The sequence below is a fragment of the Thalassophryne amazonica genome, chromosome 5, assembly GCF_902500255.1.
Source record: "Thalassophryne amazonica chromosome 5, fThaAma1.1, whole genome shotgun sequence".
Lineage (NCBI taxonomy): Eukaryota > Metazoa > Chordata > Actinopteri > Batrachoidiformes > Batrachoididae > Thalassophryne > Thalassophryne amazonica.
Window position 1 is genome coordinate 113,606,301 of NC_047107.1, and position 23,099 is coordinate 113,629,399.

At 45.3% G+C, this 23,099-nt stretch overlaps 1 protein-coding gene across 2 annotated transcripts in view; it reads left to right on the top strand.

The window, feature by feature from the left end:
* The window catches only part of sema4c (sema domain, immunoglobulin domain (Ig), transmembrane domain (TM) and short cytoplasmic domain, (semaphorin) 4C), a 329,257-nt gene that overhangs the window by 273,694 nt on the left and 32,464 nt on the right, over positions 1-23,099 (top strand). For both annotated transcript variants that reach the window (XM_034171121.1, XM_034171120.1), the window contains one exon: positions 3,177-3,328. In XM_034171121.1, coding sequence (XP_034027012.1) covers positions 3,177-3,328 — 152 coding nt within the window. The remainder of the gene's footprint in view (positions 1-3,176; positions 3,329-23,099) is intronic.

Genomic DNA, 23,099 nt, shown 5'->3' on the forward strand with positions numbered 1-23,099 from the left:
TGTTGCTGAGGATTGTGTTGGAACCGCTAATGTCCATAGGAGGAGGTGTTTCATATCTCTAAATATTATCCAGGGGAGTCATAGTACATGGCTTGATGGCAGTCTTAGGCTGTACAGAAAGGTAAGAATGTGGGCTGTGATGACCCTGAGAACAGACCAGGAGGTGTTTGCTAAATGGGAAATGGGCTGCATTTATATAGCGCTTTTCCATCTGCATCAGACACTCAAAGCACTTCACGGTAATGCTTCACATTCACCCAGATGTTGTTCGAGGAATCTGTGATCAGGTGACACACCATCTGTCGTCTAGTGACCCTCGACCTGCTTATAGAGGAGTCAAAGCACTTTTTCCTCCAAACCTCATCCCACTGCAGTTGTGACAGAAGATGGTTCAGTCCTGACAGATGCTTGTGTTGTACTGTCACTTTGGGTTGGCTAGTTTGAGCAGTTGTATAAGGCTGAACTGCTGCTGGGATGTTAGACATTTGTGGTGCCATGGTTCTTATAGCTGAGTCTCCTGTCAATTGCAAACCACCAATTCTTGGTGAGATTGCAAAGGCTATTTTGCTATTTGCTATTTTGTTTCAGTCTGGGAGACAGTTATCATCCCTACAGATTGGAAGAAAGGGCTTGTTGTTCCAGTCTACAAAACAAATGGTAATAGTAGAGATTGCAACAACTATAGGGGTATCACACTGTTCTCTGTGCCAAGGGAGACTGGAACAGTCAAGCTTCACGCCCAATAAGTCAATCATCCACCACATTCTGGTCCTGTGAGTACTAGGAATGTAAGTGTGAATATTAGCAGCGCTTCTTTGGAGTCTTATGTTGATTTTCACAAAATGTTTGAGTTCCTGGATTGCACTGCTCTCTGGGACATCCTGAGAATTAGTGGGACCCCAAGAAATTATGGGACATCATAGTCAGCCTATCATACACACAGTGTGAGTGCTGTACGGAGCAGAGGCAAAGACTTTGAGTTTTTCCCAGTGAAAACTGGTGTTCGTCAGGGATGTATTCTGGCTGCTACACTGTTCAATGCTTGCATGCACTCTTTGTCATGTAGGGTTGTGCAAACCAGTGACTTAAGCGCTTTTGTTGGCGAGGAAAGGTTTGCAGACTTTGACTTCTTGGACAGTGCTGTGATCTTTACAGATTTAATGGATACTGAATACACTGCTTGAGAAGCTGAGTGAGGAATCGGAATATCTGGATTTGTGATTGTACTGGATCAAGATTCAGGCTTTTAAGAACTTTCTGCACTCAGCCATCAGAAGTCGATCTGTATGTGGCAAAAGTGTTGAACTTGTAGAGATATTCACTTATCTCAGTAGTGACATACATGTCTCTGGGTCCTCGGCCAGTAAGATTGAGAGGCACCTGGGAAGACACGTTTATCCTTATGTAGTCATAAGGTTGCTGGATAAAGGTGTTTGGCAATGCTGATATCTCTGTAGGTCTGCAAGTCTTTAAGGACTTGGTGCTGTGTGTCTTCCTGTATGGTTGTGAGACTTGGACACTAACCAGTGACCTAAGGCAACGACTGATTGTTTTTTGTATGAAGTCTCTTCAGAGGATCCTTGAGTACCGCTGGAATAACTTTGTGGCAACTAAGTGGTTATTTAGAGAAACTAAGATGAGGAGTATCACTTGCATTGCAAGGTAGTGTCAGCTTTGACATTTTGGCCATGTGGTGCGTTGTGCATTATCCACTGTGCAGGTGCCTGAATGTTGAGGACCCCAGTGGCTGGAGAAGCCCAAAGGGAGGCCATGTTTCACCTGGCTGTGGCAGATAGATGGTTACTTTACTTTATGTTTGTCTGCCTGGGTTGTCACCATCCAGGACCCAAGGCAGTTCTGTGGTGCATATGGCCACTACTGTCCATATGCATATGGCCACTACTGTCCATATGCATATGTTCAAACTACATAACCCAACAATACCTGTAGCTGTCTTCAGAAGGTGAAAACATCAGCTTTTGTGTCCTATCTTTTGCAAATCGGTTCATTATAAGTTAGAGTTGACCAACAATATATAGCTGTTTTAATAAAAGTAGAAAATATCAGGATACCATTGTTGTGACAACTCATGTGGAAGTCATTAGTCTAGCTCTATAGTTAACTGTCACTACTACAATAGCTGCTACATAAAAAAAATATGCCCCTGCAGATTGAGATATTGAAATAGTTGATGTCCTATTTAAAATTTAGTCAATAGACAAGCTTGAGCAAACATCAGGAGTGTTGTCATTCATGGTCACTGAGCTAGATATTTAATATGAAATGATTTACACTACCTCAGTGTAAATCATTGTTGTTAAACACTGCCATGCTAAATGGACTGTTGAACATTTTAACCAATGCTTTATTGAGCTTGAGGACAGCGCAAACAAACTTCAACATTGTTAAAGTTGTTTTGTGGGAGTGATTGACCTAGCCAGCTAGTTAGCCATAAAGCTAGTCACTGTGACTGCAGAAGCTAAAGAATATTCTAATGTTAAGTATTAAATGTGGGACATTAAATATTTTTTAGACTAACCCCGTTTTGAAATACTGAAGTGCAAGTTTTGAAAAACAATTGCTAAATGTACTGTTTAACCCTCTGGGGTCTGAGGGCATTTTTTGGACAGTTTACTCGCCTGGCATAAATGTTTTATTATTGCTGTTAACAGCTCTCCCTGCATCCCACAATCAGACCAACACAGCACAGTCAAAAATGCACATAACTATGTTTGAATGTGGTCGGTGGAGGATACATGCCTGGAAAACTGTGTAGTTACTTTATAAAATAACAGTCAAGCACTATAAATGTTGCAATTTCAAGTAATTTCCAGTGCAAGTCCCTTAATGCTTTTATGTGCCATTAAAAAAAAATCCATCATTCACTACCTAATGGAGACAGAATTCAGAAAGTCTGCCAGAAATGACGAGGAGGGAGAAAGCGAGAAATGCAAAATTAACTGCTAACAAGGAGCACCGGAGAGATGGAGAGCAAGAAATGACTGGAGGAGAGATGACAGGAAGTATAATCCAGAGGAGGGACAGCCAGGAATGAGATGAAGGTAGCTGGTGTATGTGTGTGTAGCTGGAAAATGAAGGTGTCTGTTTGTTCAGATAGGATCTGTGGCTTTGTGTCATGTGGAAATACTCATGCCCTGTCTGTTATGTGTGTGCAGAGCCGGACTTTGTGGGTTCAGCCCTGGTAAGGGAGAGCAGCGGCAGCAAGGATGGAGACGACGACAAAATCTACTTCTTCTTCAGCGAGCGAGCGCTGGAGTTGGACTGTGACACTGAGCTCACTGTGGCCAGAGTCGCCCGTGTCTGCAAGGTAACACTTTAGCTGATAATCGGGTCTGATACTGCAGTGTAGATACTGTAATGTGGCTAGAATGCAATGTTAAAAGGGAACTCTGTTTTTACAATCATTCATTCATTGTCTGCCACTTATCCGGGTTCAGTGTCGCAGACCGAACGGTCTGCCCCTAAAAATTGGTCCGCCCTGCCTCCGCTGTGCATGCATCATTTCAGACCATAGCAGCTCGTCTGAGACGGACCCAAAGCAATCAAATGGATTAATGGGATTATTAACCAGCAGAATGACAAGGTGAAACCCTTTTAAATCATTGTAAAGTCAGTTTCAAGCAGAAACGAGACTGTTTTAAGCAGAAACGAGACAATACCTTGAAATAACAGACACAGAGTGAATGCATTAGCTAGCAGCTTGTGTGGCTGCAGCGCTCTGATTGCTTCCTCCGTCTTTTATGATGAAATAATGCTGAATTTATGTGGAAACGATTGTTGTACAAACGCTTCAGATATCTATCTCACCAGATACCGGAACCACCTTATCTGGCACATTTCAGTGCAAAGAAGCAGCGGCTCTACTCTGAGTGCCTCCTGGATGGTCAAGCTTCTCACCCTGTCCAAGAGTGTAAGCCCACCCGATGGAAGAACCTAATTTCCGCGGCCACAACCTTAAGCCCTGGTGAATTTTTTTGTGCAAGTCGAGTTATTCAAGAAACGTGGGAGAATAGTGGCTCTTAGAGGTGGATTATTCGGCTAATGAGGCTCATCTAACGAGGCTCATCTAACGAGGCGTGGCGCTAATTTCGTAATGTTCAAAATTTACCAAAAATAGCGTGGGGCAATTTTTGTACGAGGTACTACAAGGACAAACGAGGATGTTAGAGGCATGTTAGTAGTGAGTACGAGGCTGTTAGAGACCCATTATCCGAGTAGCTGGTGGCTACAAAGACAGGACAGGCTACTTGCCCTGAAAGCCCTTGTAGCCTTTTTTAACATCTGTTTCCTGCAGTTCCTTCAGAGGAACATCATATACGTGGCTCATTATTCGAATAATCACTGAAACCTCTGACAAATCCATACGTGGCTCATTATTCATGGCTGTATTTTTCAGTCTGCCCAGGGCTTTATTCTTTTGGCATTTACCAAAAATTGAGAGCCTCCCCTTCCAGCTCAGCTCCTTCTTCACCAGGACAGTTCAGTACAGTGTCCGTAACACATCAGATGCTGCCCCAATCTGTCTGTCGATCTCACGCTCCAACTTATCCCCATTCATGAATAAGGTACTGTTTTTAGATGTTTTGGGGTTTATCTTTTTGCTCAGATTCTGATCTGTGCAGTATTGATTTAGAACGCAGACACCATCACTGGCTAACCGACTACATAATGTAACTGCACAGGGCAAACTAAAAACAATCTCCGTAAACCTCTTGTTGTTACCACTGAAGAGGCGAAAATGTCATTAAAAATGTCGGTAACACTTTACTTGAAGGTATCGTTATAATAGTGACATGACACAGTCATGAATAGGGTTGGGTATCGAGAACCGGTTCCTTTCGGGTATTGTTAAGAAATGATTCAATCCACCGACATCAGTAAGCTTTGTGCTTAACGATTCTGTTATTGGTCCTTCAGAGTGGCTGTTTGTCAGGAAAATGATCATTTCTCTACATTGATTACAGACCCTGTAGCCGGTCCGTAATCAACTTTTCTGCAGCGTGGCTTTGCTTTGAACCTTGAACCAATCGAAGCAGTGGTTCGCAGATTGAAGCAGTGCTTCGATCTATTGCTTTGTTTATTCTTTCTTTCTTTCGCTTAATTTTCCCCCACTAAAACCCTAAAGAGCATACGTTTGTGAGTATTATTTACCTTTTGTATGTTAAACCTACCTGTTATGGTCTTCTGAAACAGTTGATAGATGTATTTTATTAACTTAAAAACAGGAGCGATGCTAACGCGTTAGCATGTCTATGGCATTTTCAATGTTAAAAGTTAGCATTAAGCTGTTGCAGCTGTCATCACGTTCAGGTGCATTTGTTTTCAAATTGTAATATTTTTTAAATTTATTTTTGTTTATATATTAATAATCTAATGATTATTATATACAATATATACTTATTATATACAATTTTAGAGAAAGAGACAAAAAGAACCTGAATAGAAACACAACAGAAAATATAAAAGCAACTAACAATGAATGTACATAAATAAATAAATAAATACATACATACATACACTCAACAAAAATATAAATGCAACACTTTTGGTTTTGTTCCCATTTTGTATGAGATGAACTCAAAGATCTAAAACTTTTTCCACATACACAATATCACCATTTCCCTCAAATATTGTTCACAAACCAGTCTAAATCTGTGATAGTGAGCACTTCTCCTTTGCTGAGATAATCCATCCCACCTCACAGGTGTGCCATATCAAGATGCTGATTAGACACCATGATTAGTGCACAGGTGTGCCTTAGACTGCCCACAATAAAAGGCCACTCTGAAAGGTGCAGTTTTGTTTTATTGGGGGGGGGATACCAGTCAGTATCTGGTGTGACCACCATTTGCTTCATGCAGTGCAACACATCTCCTTCACATAGAGTTGATCAGGTTGTCAATTGTGGCCTGTGGAATGTTGGTCCACTCCTCTTCAATGGCTGTGCGAAGTTGCTGGATACTGGCAGGAACTGGTACACGCCGGTCCAGAGCATCCCAAACATGCTCAATGGGTGACATGTCCGGTGAGTATGCTGGCCATGCAAGAACTGGGACATTTTCAGCTTCCAAGAATTGTGTACAGATCCTTGCAACATGGGGCCGTGCATTATCCTGCTGCAACATGAGGTGATGTTCTTGGATGTATGGCACAACAATGGGCCTCAGGATCTCGTCACGGTATCTCTGTGCATTCAAAATGCCAATAAAATGCACCTGTGTTCTTCGTCCATAACAGATGCCTGCCCATACCATAACCCCACCGCCACCATGGGTCACTCGATCCACAACATTGACATCAGAAAACCGCTCACCCACATGACGCCACACACGCTGTCTGCCATCTGCCCTGGACAGTGTGAACCAGGATTCATCCATGAAGAGAACACCTCTCCAACGTGCCAACGCCAGCGAATGTGAGCATTTGCCCACTCAAGTCGGTTACGACGACGAACTGGAGTCAGGTCGAGACCCCGATGAGGACGACGAGCATGCAGATGAGCTTCCCTGAGACGGTTTCTGACAGTTTGTGCAGAAATTCTTTGGTTATGCAAACCGATTGTTTCAGCAGCTGTCTGAGTGGCTGGTCTCAGACGATCTTGGAGGTGAACATGCTGGATGTGGAGGTCCTGGGCTGGTGTGGTTACACGTGGTCTGCGGTTGTGAGGCTGGTTGGATGTACTGCCAAATTCTCTGAAACACCTTTGGAGACGGCTTATGGTAGAGAAATGAACATTCAATACACGAGCAACAGCTCTGGTTGACATTCCTGCTGTCAGCATGCCAATTGCACGCTCCCTCAAATCTTGTGGCATTGTGCTGTGTGATAAAACTGCACCTTTCAGAGTGGCCTTTTATTGTGGGCAGTCTAAAGCACACCTGTGCACTAATCATGATGTCTAATCAGCATCTTGATATGGCACACCTGTGAGGTGGGATGGATTATCTCAGCAAAGGAGACGTGCTCACTATCACAGATTTAGACTGGTTTGTGAACAATATTTGAGGGAAATGGTGATATTGTGTACGTGGAAAAAGTTTTAGATCTTTGAGTTCATCTCATACAAAATGGGAGCAAAACCAAAAGTGTTGCGTTTATATTTTTGTTGAGTGTACATACAGAAATAAATGTTTTCTATGAATACCTAGTGACTCTTACACCTCCATTTCATCCCTGTCTTATTTAAGTTTAATAACAGTTTGTTTTGGTCAAACCATATTTCCAGTGTGTTAATTTCTTCAGTGATTTTCTCCAGAACTATCTGCCAAACTAGAAAACTGCTGCATCCTAGTAAGAGCAGAATACTACTGGAATGAATTTGAATAAGGAAAGTTGGTTTTTTTCACCTAAATGGATGCTTCACTCACTGCAGTTTATTGTCTGGAATAGTCCCAGATTGCAATTCAGAGCTTCTAGAATTCAAACATTTTTGTGCAGGTGGTGTTGGGGGGTAATTTTGGGTTTCAGCTTTTTTTGTTTTTCACCACTTTCATCCCTGAATATGTCAATCGTGAGCCACTTTTGTGCAAATTAAAGTCACTAACTGGGACTCCTGTCTTGTTGGAAGAAAGAAACGAGAATCGTCCTCCGTCCTGTTCACACAGCTCCAAACGCTGCGCGGCTCTCTGCCGAGTCAAGTTAGAATGATAGAGTCCAGTTGGAATGAATAACTTCAAAGCGAAACACCGTTTTATTTTTATTTATGTCCAAAGATCAAGGATACAGTGACCAATTTCATATTTATTTACTTTAAGACTCAATGAAATACATAGAAAACCTGTAAAGCCTACTTTTAGTACAAAATTCACGAGGTATCGATAAGGGAATCAATAAGGAATCGGATCGATAAGCAGAATCGATAGTGGCATCGATATCGATAAAATCTTATCAATACCCATCCCTAGTCATGAACATTTCATAATTATGTCAATGTCATAAATGTTTATGACTGCTGTCATTAAGTGTCATTTGGTTTTTGTCATGACAAGTTGATATTTTTTTGGTTTGTCTTGAATATGACAACTTGATGATAATCGAAGCGGCATAACCAGAAGTTCTTTTGCCTTTTTGGTCTTCATTTGTATGCCAACTTGTCAACTTGTCATGAGAAAAACCGAATGACACTTAATGACAGCAAACATAAACATTTGTGACATTGATATAATGTTTATGATACATTCATGGCTGTGTCATGTAACACTTATGACAGTGTCATGTCACTATTATGATGATACCTTCAAGTAAAGTGTTACCAAAATGTCTGTTGGTATTTACATCACTAAATGTAAAGGAACCCTTTTAAAAAAAAGTGATTCTACAGTTAGCGTGTTCCAGCTCAATTTCAAAATAAAATCCCTCATTTTCTCTGATATTATCCATCTGCTCAAGTGAAAAAAAAATAAAATATTTTGTTTGGTCATGATTGCAATGTGATGAACCCCAGAACTGTCAAACAAAGAAAATGAGGCTAAAAATGGCTATGACTGCTGCTTTGCTCCGCTGTCATCATTTAAAACCAGATTGTGTGTTGTACATACAGAGTGTACATGACTTGGTAGATGGTATATGCAGTTGGCCATAATAAACAAATGCTGTTCTACTTATTTAGTCTGACAGTAGTGTTTGCTAATTAACATATAAATTAGTGAGCTGCCTGAAAAATCATACATAATGAAAAATGGAGGAGGAGAAAAAGGAAATAAGGTCCCACTGGCTGTAAATTAGTGTTGTTTTTCAAATGTAAAATGTTGTAGAACAACAATGCAAATGCAAAATATGTTGTCAACCCATTAACTAATTGCTTGGTGAACCACATGCACCTCATCTTTCATTTGGTTGAGAGCGGCAGTCATTTAGAGCAGTCCTTTATCTATCTATATCCATGCCCTGTAGAGTATGATTTAATGGCTTTTTTCAAGTAACCTTGCAAGGTTGGATATTTTGACCAAGTGGTAACCTTGTGTGCTGAGAAATGAAGCCAATGCACGAGTGCCAAAACCTGAAGTTCCTTGATTGGCCACTTGAGGCTGCACCATTCCCCATAGAATCCCATGTTGAATACACCAACTTTGCAGCAGAAATAAATGTTTATCAGCCTGATACACAAAAAGGTTTTGGTCTCCATAGCTACCTATAGTTTCCTCCTCCATGACAACTGTACCAAGAGTGAGTTTTTATGTAATTCATCAGTTCATCCTATTTTAAGTAGAGGTGGTCATGGGTAATGGCAGCCTCTGCTAGCGGGTGACTCCTAGCTGCTGTGGACTCAAAGGTGTTTGTCCTTTCTGGACATTTTAGTACAAATATCTGAGCTCATATGACTCGCTGTGCTGTTAATTTTACCAATTGACCATCTAAGAAATCAGTGGTGCAGTGTTTCCTTTGAGTAAAATTTTAGCATTATATAATAATACATTAGCACCAATTACCAGGTACTGAGAGCTTGGTACATTAGCACCACTGGTGCCACATGCACTGAGGCAGTATGCTGGTCAAAGCTTTTAGTACCTGCTCCTAAGCTACCCATTAGGGATGCACCAATACCACTTTTTCCCAGACTGAGTACAAGTACGAGTACATACATTTTGTAAGTAAGTAAGTAAGTAAGGTTTATTTATATAGCACCTTTCAAGATAGAAATCACATAAGAACAGAGAAATTAAAAACAGCAGAAACATAAAACCATAAAAACTAGGTAAAAGCCAGCCTATACAAAAGAGTCTTTAGCTTCACTTTAAATGTTTCAACAGAGTCCACGGAGCGTAGGTCCAAAGGCAATGCATTCCACATTTTAGGTGCCACCACCTCGAAAGCACAGTCTCCCCTGGTCTTCAGTCTTGTCCTAGGCACAACCAATAGGCCCAGGTCCGAAGACCTCAGAGACCTACTTGTCACATATGGATGTAATAGGTCGGTGATATAAGATGGCATTTGACCATGCAGAGCTCTAAAAGGCAGTACTAGAATTTTAAATTGGAGTCTGAAATGGATGGGGAGCCAGTGCAAGGAGGAGAGGATTGGGGTTATATGTGACCTCTTTGATTATTGGCGACTCTGTTTTGAGAAATGTGAAGTTAGCGACACCAGCAACCATTGTCAATTGTCTTCCGGGGGCCAGAGCAGGCGACATCGAAGGACATTTGAAATTGCTGGCTAAGGCTAAGCGTAAATTTGGTAAGATTGTAATTCACGTCGGCAGTAATGACACTCGGTTACGCCAATCGGAGGTCACTAAAATTAACATTAAATCGGTGTGTAACTTTGCAAAAACAATGTCGGACTCTGTAGTTTTCTCTGGGCCCCTCCCCAATCAGACCGGGAGTGACATGTTTAGCCGCATGTTCTCCTTGAATTGCTGGCTGTCTGAGTGGTGTCCAAAAAATGAGGTGGGCTTCATTGATAATTGGCAAAGCTTCTGGGGAAAACCTGGTCTTGTTAGGAGAGACGACATCCATCCCACTTTAGAGGGAGCAGCTCTCATTTCTAGAAATCTGGCCAATTTTTTTTTGGATCCTCCAAACTGTGACTGTCTAGCGTTGGGACCAGGAGGCAGAGCTGTGGTCTTATACACCTCTCTGCAGCTTCTCTCCCCCTGCCATCCCCTCATTACCCCATCCCCGTAGAGACGGTGCCTGCTCCCAGACCACCAATAACCAGCAAAAATCTATTTAAGCATAAAAATTCAAAAAGAAAAAATAATATAGCACCTTCAATTGCACCACAGACTAAAACAGTTAAATGTGGTCTATTAAACATTAGGTCTCTCTCTTCTAAGTCCCTGTTGGTAAATGATATAATAATTGATCAACGTATTGATTTATTCTGCCTAACAGAAACCTGGTTACAGCAGGATGAATATGTTAGTTTAAATGAGTCAACACCCCCGAGTCACACTAACTGTCAGAATGCTCGTAGCACGGGCCAGGGCGGAGGATTAGCAGCAATCTTCCATTCCAGCCTATTAATTAATCAAAAACCTAGACAGAGCTTTAATTCATTTGAAAGCTTGTCTCTTAGTCTTGTCCATCCAAATTGGAAGTCCCAAAAACCAGTTTTATTTGTTATTATCTATCGTCCACCTGGTCGTTACTGTGAGTTTCTCTGTGAATTTTCAGACCTTTTGTCTGACTTAGTGCTTAGCTCAGATAAGATAATTATAGTGGGCGATTTTAACATCCACACAGATGCTGAGAATGACAGCCTCAACACTGCATTTAATCTATTATTAGACTCTATCGGCTTTGCTCAAAAAGTAAATGAGTCCACCCACCACTTTAATCATATTTTAGATCTTGTTCTGACTTATGGTATGGAAATAGAAGACTTAACAGTATTCCCTGGAAACTCCCTTCTGTCTGATCATTTTTTAATAACATTTACATTTACCCTGTTGGACTACCCTGCAGTGGGGAATAAGTTTCATTACACTAGAAGTCTTTCAGAAAGCGCTGTAACTAGGTTTAAGGATATGATTCCTTCCTTATGTTCTCTAATGTCATATACCAACACAGAGCAGAGTAGCTACCTAAACTCTGTAAGGGAGTTAGAGTATCTCGTCAATAGTTTTACATCCTCATTGAAGACAACTTTGGATGCTGTAGCTCCTCTGAAAAAGAGAGCTTTAAATCAGAAGTGTCTGACTCCGTGGTATAACTCACAAACTCGTAGCTTAAAGCAGATAACCCGTAAGTTGGAGAGGAAATGGCGTCTCACTAATTTAGAAGATCTTCACTTAGCCTGGAAAAAGAGTTTGTTGCTCTATAAAAAAGCCCTCCGTAAAGCTAGGACATCTTTCTACTCATCACTAATTGAAGAAAATAAGAACAACCCCAGGTTTCTTTTCAGCACTGTAGCCAGGCTGACAAAGAATCTGAGCTCTATTGAGCTGAGTATTCCATTAACTTTAACTAGTAATGACTTCATGACTTTCTTTGCTAACAAAATTTTGACTATTAGAGAAAAAATTATTCATAACCATCCCAAAGATGTATCGTTATCTTTGGCTGCTTTCAGTGATGCCGGTATTTGGTTAGACTCTTTCTCTCCGATTGTTCTGTCTGAGTTATTTTCATTAGTTACTTCATCCAAACCATCAACATGTTTATTAGACCCCATTCCTGCCAGGCTGCTCAAGGAAGTCCTACCATTATTTAATGCTTCAATCTTAAATATGATCAATCTATCTTTGTTAGTTGGTTATGTACCACAGGCCTTTAAGGTGGCAGTAATTAAACCATTACTTAAAAAGCCATCACTTGACCCAGCTATCTTAGCTAATTATAGGCCAATCTCCAACCTTCCTTTTCTCTCAAAGATTCTTGAGAGGGTAGTTGTAAAACAGCTAACTGATCACCTGCAGAGGAATGGTCTATTTGAAGAGTTTCAGTCAGGTTTTAGAATTCATCATAGTACAGAAACAGCATTAGTGAAGGTTACAAATGATCTTCTTATGGCTTTGTGGACTTATCTCTGTGCTTGTTCTGTTGGACCTCAGTGCTGCTTTTGATACTGTTGACCATAAAATTTTATTACAGAGATTAGAGCATGTCATAGGTATTAAGGGCACTGCGCTGCGGTGGTTTGAATCATATTTGTCTAATAGATTACAGTTTGTTCATGTAAATGGGGAATCTTCTTCACAGACTAAAGTTAATTATGGAGTTCCACAAGGGTCTGTGCTAGGACCAATTTTATTCACTTTATACATGCTTCCCTTAGGCAGTATTATTAGACGGTATTGCTTAAATTTTCATTGTTACGCAGATGATACCCAGCTTTATCTATCCATGAAGCCAGAGGATACACACCAATTAGCTAAACTGCAGGATTGTCTTACAGACATAAAGACATGGATGACCTCTAATTTCCTGCTTTTAAACTCAGATAAAACTGAAGTTATTGTACTTGGCCCCACAAATCTTAGAAGCATGGTGTCTAACCAGATCGTTACTCTGGATGGCATTTCCCTGATCTCTAGTAATACTGTGAGAAATCTTGGAGTCATTTTTGATCAGGATATGTCATTCAAAGCGCATATTAAACAAATATGTAGGACTGCCTTTTTGCATTTACGCAATATCTCTAAAATGAGAAAGGTCTTGTCTCAGAGTGATGCTGAAAAACTAATTCATGCATTTATTTCCTCTAGGCTGGACTATTGTAATTCATTATTATTAGGTTGTCCTAAAAGTTCCCTAAAAAGCCTTCAGTTGGTTCAGAATGCTGCAGCTAGAGTACTGACGGGGACTAGCAGGAGAGAGCATATCTCACCCGTGTTGGCCTCTCTTCATTGGCTTCCTGTTAATTCTAGAATAGAATTTAAAATTCTTCTTCTTACTTATAAGGTTTTGAATAATCAGGTCCCATCTCATCTTAGGGACCTCGTAGTACCATATTACCCCATTAGAGCGCTTCGCTCTCAGACTGCGGGCTTACTTGTGGTTCCTAGGGTTTGTAAGAGTAGAATGGGAGGCAGAGCCTTCAGCTTTCAGGCTCCTCTCCTGTGGAACCAGCTCCCAATTCAGATCAGGGAGACAGATACCCTCTCTACTTTTAAGATTAGGCTTAAAACTTTCCTTTTCGCTAAGGCTTATAGTTAGGGCTGGATCGGGTGACCCTGGACCATCCCTTGGTTATGTTGCTTTAGACGTAGACTGTGGGGGGGTTCCCATGATGCACTGTTTCTTTCTCTTTTTGCTCCGTATGCATCACTCTGCATTTAATCATTAGTGATCGATCTCTGCCCCCCTTCTCGGCATGTCTTTTTCCTGGTTCTTTCCCTCAGCCCCAACCAGTCTCAGCAGAAGACTGCCCCTCCCTGAGCCTGGTTCTGCTGGAGGTTTCTTCCTGTTAAAAGGGAGTTTTTCCTTCCCACTGTGGCCAAGTGCTTGCTCATAGGGGGTCGTTTTGACCGTTGGGGTTTTTCATAATTATTGTATGGCCTTGCCTTACAATATGGAGCGCCTTGGGGCAACTGTTTGTTGTGATTTGGCGCTATATAAGAAAAAAGTTGATTGATTGATTGATTGATGACCTCGTCAGCAGCCTCGCAGCCGCATTCTGAACCGTTTGTAAGCGGTCCAAAGAGGACTTGCTAAGGCTAAAAAATAGAGAGTTACAGTAATCCAAACGTGATGACACAAATGCATGAATGATCATCTCCATCTCCGCCTGAGACACAATGCTGCGCAGACGAGCAATATTGCGCAAATGGAAAAAACAAGACTGTGCCAGGCGGGTAACATACGCGTCAAAATTGAGGGAGTGATCGAACGTAACACCCAAGTTCCTCACTGCTGAGCGAACAAAAGGGGCCAGAGAACCAAGATTCCCAACCACAGTGGGAACAAACTCGTCAGGGGCACAAACAAGGACCTCAGTCTTTGCTATATTTAAGGACAAATAGTTGGCCGCCATCCAGTCACCAATAACCTCAACACAGTTCTGAAGAGCAGATACCCTAGAGACCGTTTGAGGAGTGAATGAGATGTACAGCTGGATGTCATCCGCATAACAGTGGTAGGAGACATCTTTAAAACTACTCAAGACATGACCAAGTGGGAGCAAATATAGAGCAAACAATATAGGTCCCAGAACAGAACCCTGAGGCACACCACAGGATAGCATGGCAGAGGAGGACATAAATTTACCAGCAGCAACAGCGAAAGTCCTGTGTGAAAGATAAGACAAAAACCAGTCCAGAGCAGACCCAGAAATGCCCACCCAAGTCCTTAGTCTCTCAACTAGTCGGCAGGGTTAATATGGAGTGACTTGGGCCAAGTTTGTTGTGATTTGGTGCTTTATACATAACATACTTATATATGAATTGAAATGTAATTGAATATTGAAGTGTATGTCTGTGTTGATATGTAGTGTGTTGTGAATTTGTGTATGTGTTGTTATGACTGTTATAATTGTTGGACTCATTCTAGCAGGGGTGGGCGTTGATATGCTTTGCTTCTGCCCACACCCTTTCGGACTCACAGGCTTGTTTATATAACATTCATATTATTGGTATGTTTCTGTTCTTTTGGATTTGTGTGTGTGCCGAATAAATCCATTCATTCATTCATTCATTCATTCATTCATTCATTCATTCATTCAACTAAGACTCCATGATCCACTGTGTCAAAAGCTGCAGAGAGAACCAAAAGGACAAGCACAGAATATTCACCTGCATCTCTGCGCATTAAAATATCATTTGAAACTCTCGTCGATACCGAGTACCAATCCGAATACTTAATGATACCATTACAGTTTTATGATGACTTTCTAAATGTTTTATTCATCATTTGTTCCTTACTTTTTGACTAGAACTGCTACCAATATCATTAGCTTTGTTTTTATTTCCAAACATGTCACTTAAATCATGTAACATCACTTTCTGACTCCAACAAATTGTCCTTTAACATTAACCGTGTGTTTCTTAACAAACATGATGCTGCCAGACATCTCACTGAAATGTAACCTGTGGACTTCAGCACTACAAAATATACAACACCAATAACTGAACTGAAACTGTCCATCACTAACTTTACTTATGTCTGTGAGCACCAGTGTTTCTACAGTTACTTTTAAAAAGTAATCCATTTACTGATTACTCCTTGAAAAAGTAACTTAGTTACTTGACTCAATTTTAAAAGTAAGTTAAATTACTAGTTACTGTATTAGTTACTTCCAGCAGCTGCTGACAACCTCAACATGAAAATAATTACACGTTTTGCCAGTACTCACTTTATAGTTTATAGTATATATAGTTTTTAGTTTATAGGTTAGTTTATATTGACAATGTATTTATAGAAAGAGCACAACCAGATTGACAGGTAGGGATATTTTTTTTACGTTTTCAGCATCATTTTTCATCATGTCATCCCCAGAAAGAGACTTTAGGCGCCTTTGAGTGGAAAAAAACAAGCATTAGCATTTGAACTTTACGTGCCGTCCCGAGCTTTACGGTCACAGAATGCGGGACGTCTCTGTGTTCCCATGGTGAAGAAGAAGTCAGCAGGTCAAAGAGCCTTTTCTCATCATGCACCCACCCTGTGGAACAGTCTTCCTACGATCGTGAGGCAGTCAGAGTCCGTGGACATTTTTAAGTCAAGACTGGAAACCTATTTTTATTCTCTTTCTTATGAATAGTTTTTATTTTTTATGTTTTATTCTTTTACTCCTGTTTTTAACTATGTATTTGAATTTTTTTATTCATTTTTAATTAATTTATTTAAATTTTATGTTGAATTGTTCCGTGTAAGGTGCCTTGAGATGGCTTTTGCTGTGATTTGGAGCATTATAAGCTAATTAAATTTAAATTAAATTGAATAAAAATTGTTAATGCATGCGGATCAGTTGTTTTTAGTGAGGATATACACTGAGCGGCACAGAGTTTTAAAGGAAAAAAAAGCCTAAAAATGTCTTAGTAAAGCTCAGTGCAGGTGTGCTGCCATCACTGCGCTTTCAGAGATGACAACTCTTCTCAATTCTGACTCTGAGCTGTGCTGCAGAAAACAGATTAAAAGTTTGTAGCATCAAACGCTTTTTGGGCAAAGTGGGCAGTTCTGTTGAACCGCAATGTCCGCCTGCTCACAGGCTGCCGCGATCAACCCACAATACAAACCCAGTTGACAGGTTGACATCACGCTGCTGTAAAGGGGTATCGGGTGTAGTATCAGAGCAGTTTTATGATTACAAGTACAAGTAAATACATACAGGATCGGGCCGATACCTGATACTGGTATCCTCATCGGTGCATCCCTACTACCCATCATAACACCATCCAATCCACAAAAATGTGTTGTGTGTGGGCCGCTGAAGAGGAGGTACTGCTGGCCCATCACCACCAGAGGGCGCCCTGCCTGGAGTGCGGGCTCCAGGCACCAGAGGGCGCCGCCGCCTGATGAGAGCAGCCAGGGTGACAGCTGTCACCCATTACTGGACACAGCTGACTTCACTCAGTACGGAGGTATATCAGCAGGACAGCGTCTCCACCTCAGTGCCGAGATATCACCTTGAGTTTCAGGTAATCACCTCTGCAACATATATCTGTGTTCAGATAAGTACTCACCTTTCCTGCTTCAGTGTGACAAGAGGTGGAGGCGGCTTTGCCCCTCTCATCTACCGGGTGCGGTCGCATCCCACCCTGTGTGTTTGTGTTCTTTCCCGCCAGCAGTACCGGATCCGACGAGCGGAGGCAGTGGCCACCTGGGAATTCGGGACTTGGCGGTTCCAGTACTTCTGGGTTTCGGTGGCAGAGGAGATCTGGGTGGTTCCGGTTCAACTAGGACGGACGTCTCCTACCTTCGGGCCTGCCCACAAGACACCAGCAGATTTCGGCTTACATCTCCAAATTGCTAATTGTTGTATCAGTTGTGCTATTTTCACAACAGTAAAACTTGTTCTTACTTTTCTCCATTGTCCGTTCATTGCGCCCCCTGTTGTGGGTCCGTGTACCTACACTTTCACAACAGGATATCTCGGCCAGCGTCATGGATCCCGAGGGGCGTCAACCGGCTGTTGAACGGCCACTGGAAGACCAAGACGTGGCGGAGGCTTCGGGAGGGGTAATCGGTGAGTTGCAGCGGATCCTCACCGCTTTCACCTCTCGGATCGATTTAATGACCGAGCAACACGTTCTCCTAAACCGCAGGGTGGAGGCTCTCGCCGCACAAGTGGAGGCACGCCCTTCGGGCGCCGCTGCGGCTCTCCCTCCCGAGGACCCTGCGCGCGAAAGTAACGTTCCACTGGTCGTTCAACGGTCCCTCCCTCCGTCCCCAGAAGCATACATAAGCCCTCCAGAACCGTACGGAGGCTGTGTGGAGACGTGCGCGGACTTTCTTATGCAGTGTTCGCTCGTCTTCGCTCAGCGTCCCGTGATGTACGCGACGGATGCTAGCAAAGTAGCTTATGTGATAAACCTGCTTCGCGGGGAGGCACGCGCTTGGGCTACAGCGCTCTGGGAGCAGAACTCTCGGCTCCTTCATACTTACGATGGGTTTGTACGGGAGCTCAGAACGGTGTTCGATCATCCCAACAGAGGAGAGTCCGCTTCAACCGCACTACTGTCCATGCGACAGGGACGTCGGAGCGCAGCTGCCTATGCAGTCGCCTTTCGCATCGCGGCGGCGAGATCCGGCTGGAATAGCACTGTCCTCCGCGCTGCCTTTGTAAACGGACTGTCTCTGGTCCTAAAAGAGCACCTGGTGGCTAAGGACGAACCGCGAGATTTAGATGGGCTCATTGATCTAGTCATACGACTCGACAACCGGTTAGAAGAACGCCGTCGGGAACGAGGCGAAGGGCGTGGCCAGGCACGCGTCGTCCCTCTCCCTTCCGGGTCCGATCGAGCTCCGCCCTCCCCACGCTCCTCTGTTCCTGCGCTCCGTGCGCTTACGGCTCCCCCTGCTGACGAAGCTATGGACACGAGCAGGGCAACATTTAGGGCACCTGGAGCACAAAGTAGGCGGGCCCACGGAGCTTGTTATGTTTGTGGCTCGAGTGAGCATATGGCAAACGACTGCCCCGAGCGGTTAAACTCCAACGCCCGCCCTTAGAGACTGGGCCAGGGGTGGGCCAAAACATTCACGTGGGACACACCCACATTGCTACACGACTCCCAGTCACAATCCTGTATGAGGATTCAACCCTGAAGGCCCCAGCACTGGTGGACACGGGCTCTGAGGGGAATCTGCTTGACAGCAGATGGGCCAGGGAGATAGGGCTCCCTCTGGTGGCTCTTACCTCGCCTGTGCAGGTTCGAGCACTAGATGGCTCCCTACTCCCACCAATCACGCATAAGACACCTCCAGTAACTCTGGTGGTGTCAGGTAACCACCGGGAGGTGATCGAGTTCTTTGTGACTCAGGCCACCTCCCGTGTGGTTTTAGGGTTTCCATGGATGCTTAAGCACAATCCCCGGATTGATTGGCCGTCCGGGGTAGTGGTGCAGTGGAGCGAAACCTGCCATCGGGAGTGTCTCGGTTCCTCGGTTCCTCCCGGCTCCCAAGCTAAGGAGGAGGTCCGAGTCCCGCCCAATCTGAAGGCGGTGCCAGCGGAGTACCATGACCTCGCTGACGTGTTCAGCAAGGATCTGGCTCTCACGCTTCCTCCCCACCGCCCGTACGATTGTGCCATTGATTTGGTTCCAGGCAGTGAGTTCCCGTCCGGTAGGCTGTACAACCTCTCACGGCCGGAACGCGAATCAATGGAGACCTACATCCGGGACTCATTAGCCGCCGGGTTGATCCGGAATTCCACCTCACCGATGGGCGCAGGTTTCTTTTTTGTGGGTAAAAAAGATGGCGGACTTCGTCCATGCATTGATTACAGGGGGTTGAACGAGATCACGGTCCGCAACCGATACCCGTTGCCCTTGTTGGATTCAGTGTTCACCCCCTTGCATGGAGCCAAGATTTTCACCAAGCTGGATCTTAGGAATGCGTATCATTTGGTTCGGATTCGGAAGGGAGACGAATGGAAGACGGCATTTAACACCCCCTTAGGTCATTTTGAGTACCTGGTCATGCCGTTCGGTCTCACTAACGCTCCCGCGACCTTCCAAGCGTTGGTAAACGATGTCTTGCGGGACTTCCTGCACCGGTTCGTCTTCGTATATCTAGACGATATACTCATCTTTTCCCCGGATCCTGAGACTCATGTCCGGCATGTCCGTCAGGTCCTGCAGCGGTTGTTGGAGAACCGTCTGTTTGTGAAGGGCGAGAAGTGTGAGTTCCACCGCACTTCTTTGTCCTTCCTGGGGTTTATCATCTCCTCTAACTCCATCGCCCCGGATCCGGCCAAGGTTGCGGCGGTGAGAGATTGGCCCCAACCCACAAGCCGTAGGAAGCTGCAACAGTTCCTCGGCTTTGCTAATTTCTATAGGAGGTTCATTAAGGGCTACAGTCAGGTAGTTAGCCCCCTGACAGCCCTGACCTCTCCAAAAGTTCCCTTCACCTGGTCGGACCGGTGCGAGGCCGCGTTCAAGGAGTTGAAACGGCGCTTCTCGTCTGCACCAGTTCTGGTGCAGCCCGATCCTAGCCGCCAGTTAGTGGTCGAAGTGGATGCCTCGGACTCAGGGATAGGAGCGGTGCTCTCCCAGAGCGGGAAGACCGATAAGGTCCTTCACCCGTGTGCCTATTTCTCTCGCAGGTTGACCCCCGCTGAACGGAATTATGACGTCGGCAATCGGGAACTCCTTGCTGTGAAAGAGGCCCTCGAAGAGTGGAGACATCTGTTGGAGGGAACAGCCGTGCCATTCACGGTTTTCACTGACCATCGGAACCTGGAGTACATCAGGACCGCTAAGCGTCTGAACCCCAGGCAAGCCCGCTGGTTACTGTTCTTTGGCCGTTTTGACTTCCGGATTACCTACCGCCCCGGGACCAAGAATCAAAGATCGGACGCATTGTCCCGGGTGCACGAGGATGAAGTCAAAACGGAACCGTCGGATCCCCCGGATCCCATCATCCCGGAGTCCGCTATCGTGGCCGCCCTCACCTGGGACGTGGAGAAGACCGTCCGGGAGGCCCTGACCCGTGTCCCGGACCCCGGAAACGGACCAAAGGACAAACTATACGTCCCACCAGAGGCTAGGGCTGCAGTCCTGGACTTCTGTCACGGTTCTAAGCTCTCCTGTCACCCAGGGGTGCGAAGGACCGTGACAGTCGTCCGGCAACGCTTCTGGTGGGCATCCCTGGAGGCCGACGTCCGGGACTACATCCAGGCCTGTACCACCTGCGCCAGGGGCAAGGCTGACCACAAGAAGACCTCAGGGCAGCTACAGCCACTGCCCGTGCCTCATCGCCCCTGGTCCCATATCGGCCTGGACTTCGTCACGGGTCTCCCGCCGTCCCAGGGAAACACCGTCGTCTTCACGATAGTGGACCGTTTCTCCAAGGCGGCCCACTTCGTGGCCCTCCCGAAGCTTCCAACGGCCCAGGAGACAGCGGACCTCCTGGTCCACCACGTCGTCCGTCTGCATGGCATCCCATCAGACATCGTCTCCGATCGCGGTCCCCAGTTCACCTCACACGTCTGGAGGAGTTTCTGCCGGGAACTGGGGGCCACGGTCATCCTCTCGTCTGGGTATCACCCCCAGACCAACGGGCAAGCAGAGCGGGCGAATCAGGAATTGGAGCAGACACTACGCTGTGTGACAGCCGCGCACCCGACGGCCTGGAGTACCCACCTGGCCTGGATCGAGTACGCTCACAACAGCCAAGTGTCATCTGCCACCGGCCTCTCCCCGTTTGAGGTGTGCTTGGGGTATCAGCCCCCCTTGTTTCCGGTGGTCGAGGGAGAGGTCGGTGTGCCCTCGGTCCAGGCCCACCTACGGAGGTGCCGTCGGGTGTGGCGTGCCGCCCGCTCTGCCTTGTTGAAGGCCCGGATGAGGGCGAAGACACATGCAGACCGGCGGCGGGCCCCGGCTCCCACGTATCGTCCTGGGCAGGAAGTGTGGTTGTCCACCAAGGACATTCCCCTTCAAGTGGACTCCCCCAAGCTCCAAGAACGATACATCGGTCCCTTTAAAATCCGCAAAATCATCAATCCCGCCGCAGTGAGGCTTCAGCTGCCGGCCTCGCTGCGGATTCACCCAGTGTTCCATGTCTCCCGGATAAAGCCCCATCACACCTCACCCCTCTGCACCCCGGGTCCGGCACCACCTCCTGCCCGGATCATCGACGGGGAACCGGCTTGGACCGTGCGTCGGCTCCTCGATGTCCGTCGAATGGGTTGGGGTCTTCAGTACCTGGTGGACTGGGAGGGGTACGGCCCCGAGGAACGCTCCTGGGTGAAGAGGAGCTTCATCCTGGACCCGGCCCTCCTGGCCGACTTTTACCGTCGCCATCCGGAGAAGCCCGGTCGTGCGCCAGGAGGCGCCCGTTGAGGGGGGGGTCCTGTTGTGTGTGGGCCGCTGAAGAGGAGGTACTGCTGGCCCATCACCACCAGAGGGCGCCCTGCCTGGAGTGCGGGCTCCAGGCACCAGAGGGCGCCGCCGCCTGATGAGAGCAGCCAGGGTGACAGCTGTCACCCATTACTGGACACAGCTGACTTCACTCAGTACGGAGGTATATCAGCAGGACAGCGTCTCCACCTCAGTGCCGAGATATCACCTTGAGTTTCAGGTAATCACCTCTGCAACATATATCTGTGTTCAGATAAGTACTCACCTTTCCTGCTTCAGTGTGACAAGAGGTGGAGGCGGCTTTGCCCCTCTCATCTACCGGGTGCGGTCGCATCCCACCCTGTGTGTTTGTGTTCTTTCCCGCCAGCAGTACCGGATCTGACGAGCGGAGGCAGTGGCCACCTGGGAATTCGGGACTTGGCGGTTCCAGTACTTCTGGGTTTCGGTGGCAGAGGAGATCTGGGTGGTTCCGGTTCAACTAGGACGGACGTCTCCTACCTTCGGGCCTGCCCACAAGACACCAGCAGATTTCGGCTTACATCTCCAAATTGCTAATTGTTGTATCAGTTGTGCTATTTTCACAACAGTAAAACTTGTTCTTACTTTTCTCCATTGTCCGTTCATTGCGCCCCCTGTTGTGGGTCCGTGTACCTACACTTTCACAACAAAATGTACTCCAATCAAACACACGAACCAAGGTTAGCCTGTTAGCATTAGCTTATTTGGTATCTACAAGCTTGGGGCTGTGTTTGGTCTTCATTCATCCCGCCCAAGTCACAATGATCTTGCCCACACTTCACCTCTTTACCCATTTAACGTTTGGCCAGGGGTTAGTTGGAGGCAGGCACTGCCAAGATGGTGACATCTGGATTCTCCCCATATGAGCTTCAAACCAGCTCCTCAGAAAACCTCTGGATGATGCTATGCCAGCTTTATCAAGCATATATATAGTGTACGATTGGGACGCAGATGACTGGAAGTAGTACATACCTAAGAGAACACAGTGAGGTTTGAAAAACTCTGCTGGAGATGGACTTTATATTTTCTTTTTGGCCCATATAGCATTGATTTTCATGGTAGAAGTTGGGTTAATGACTTGTTCCATCAACAACCCAAAGAGTTTACCTGCATTTTTATGTTGTTCTACCATCCATCTTTGTTAATGGTTCATGAATGAATGGTA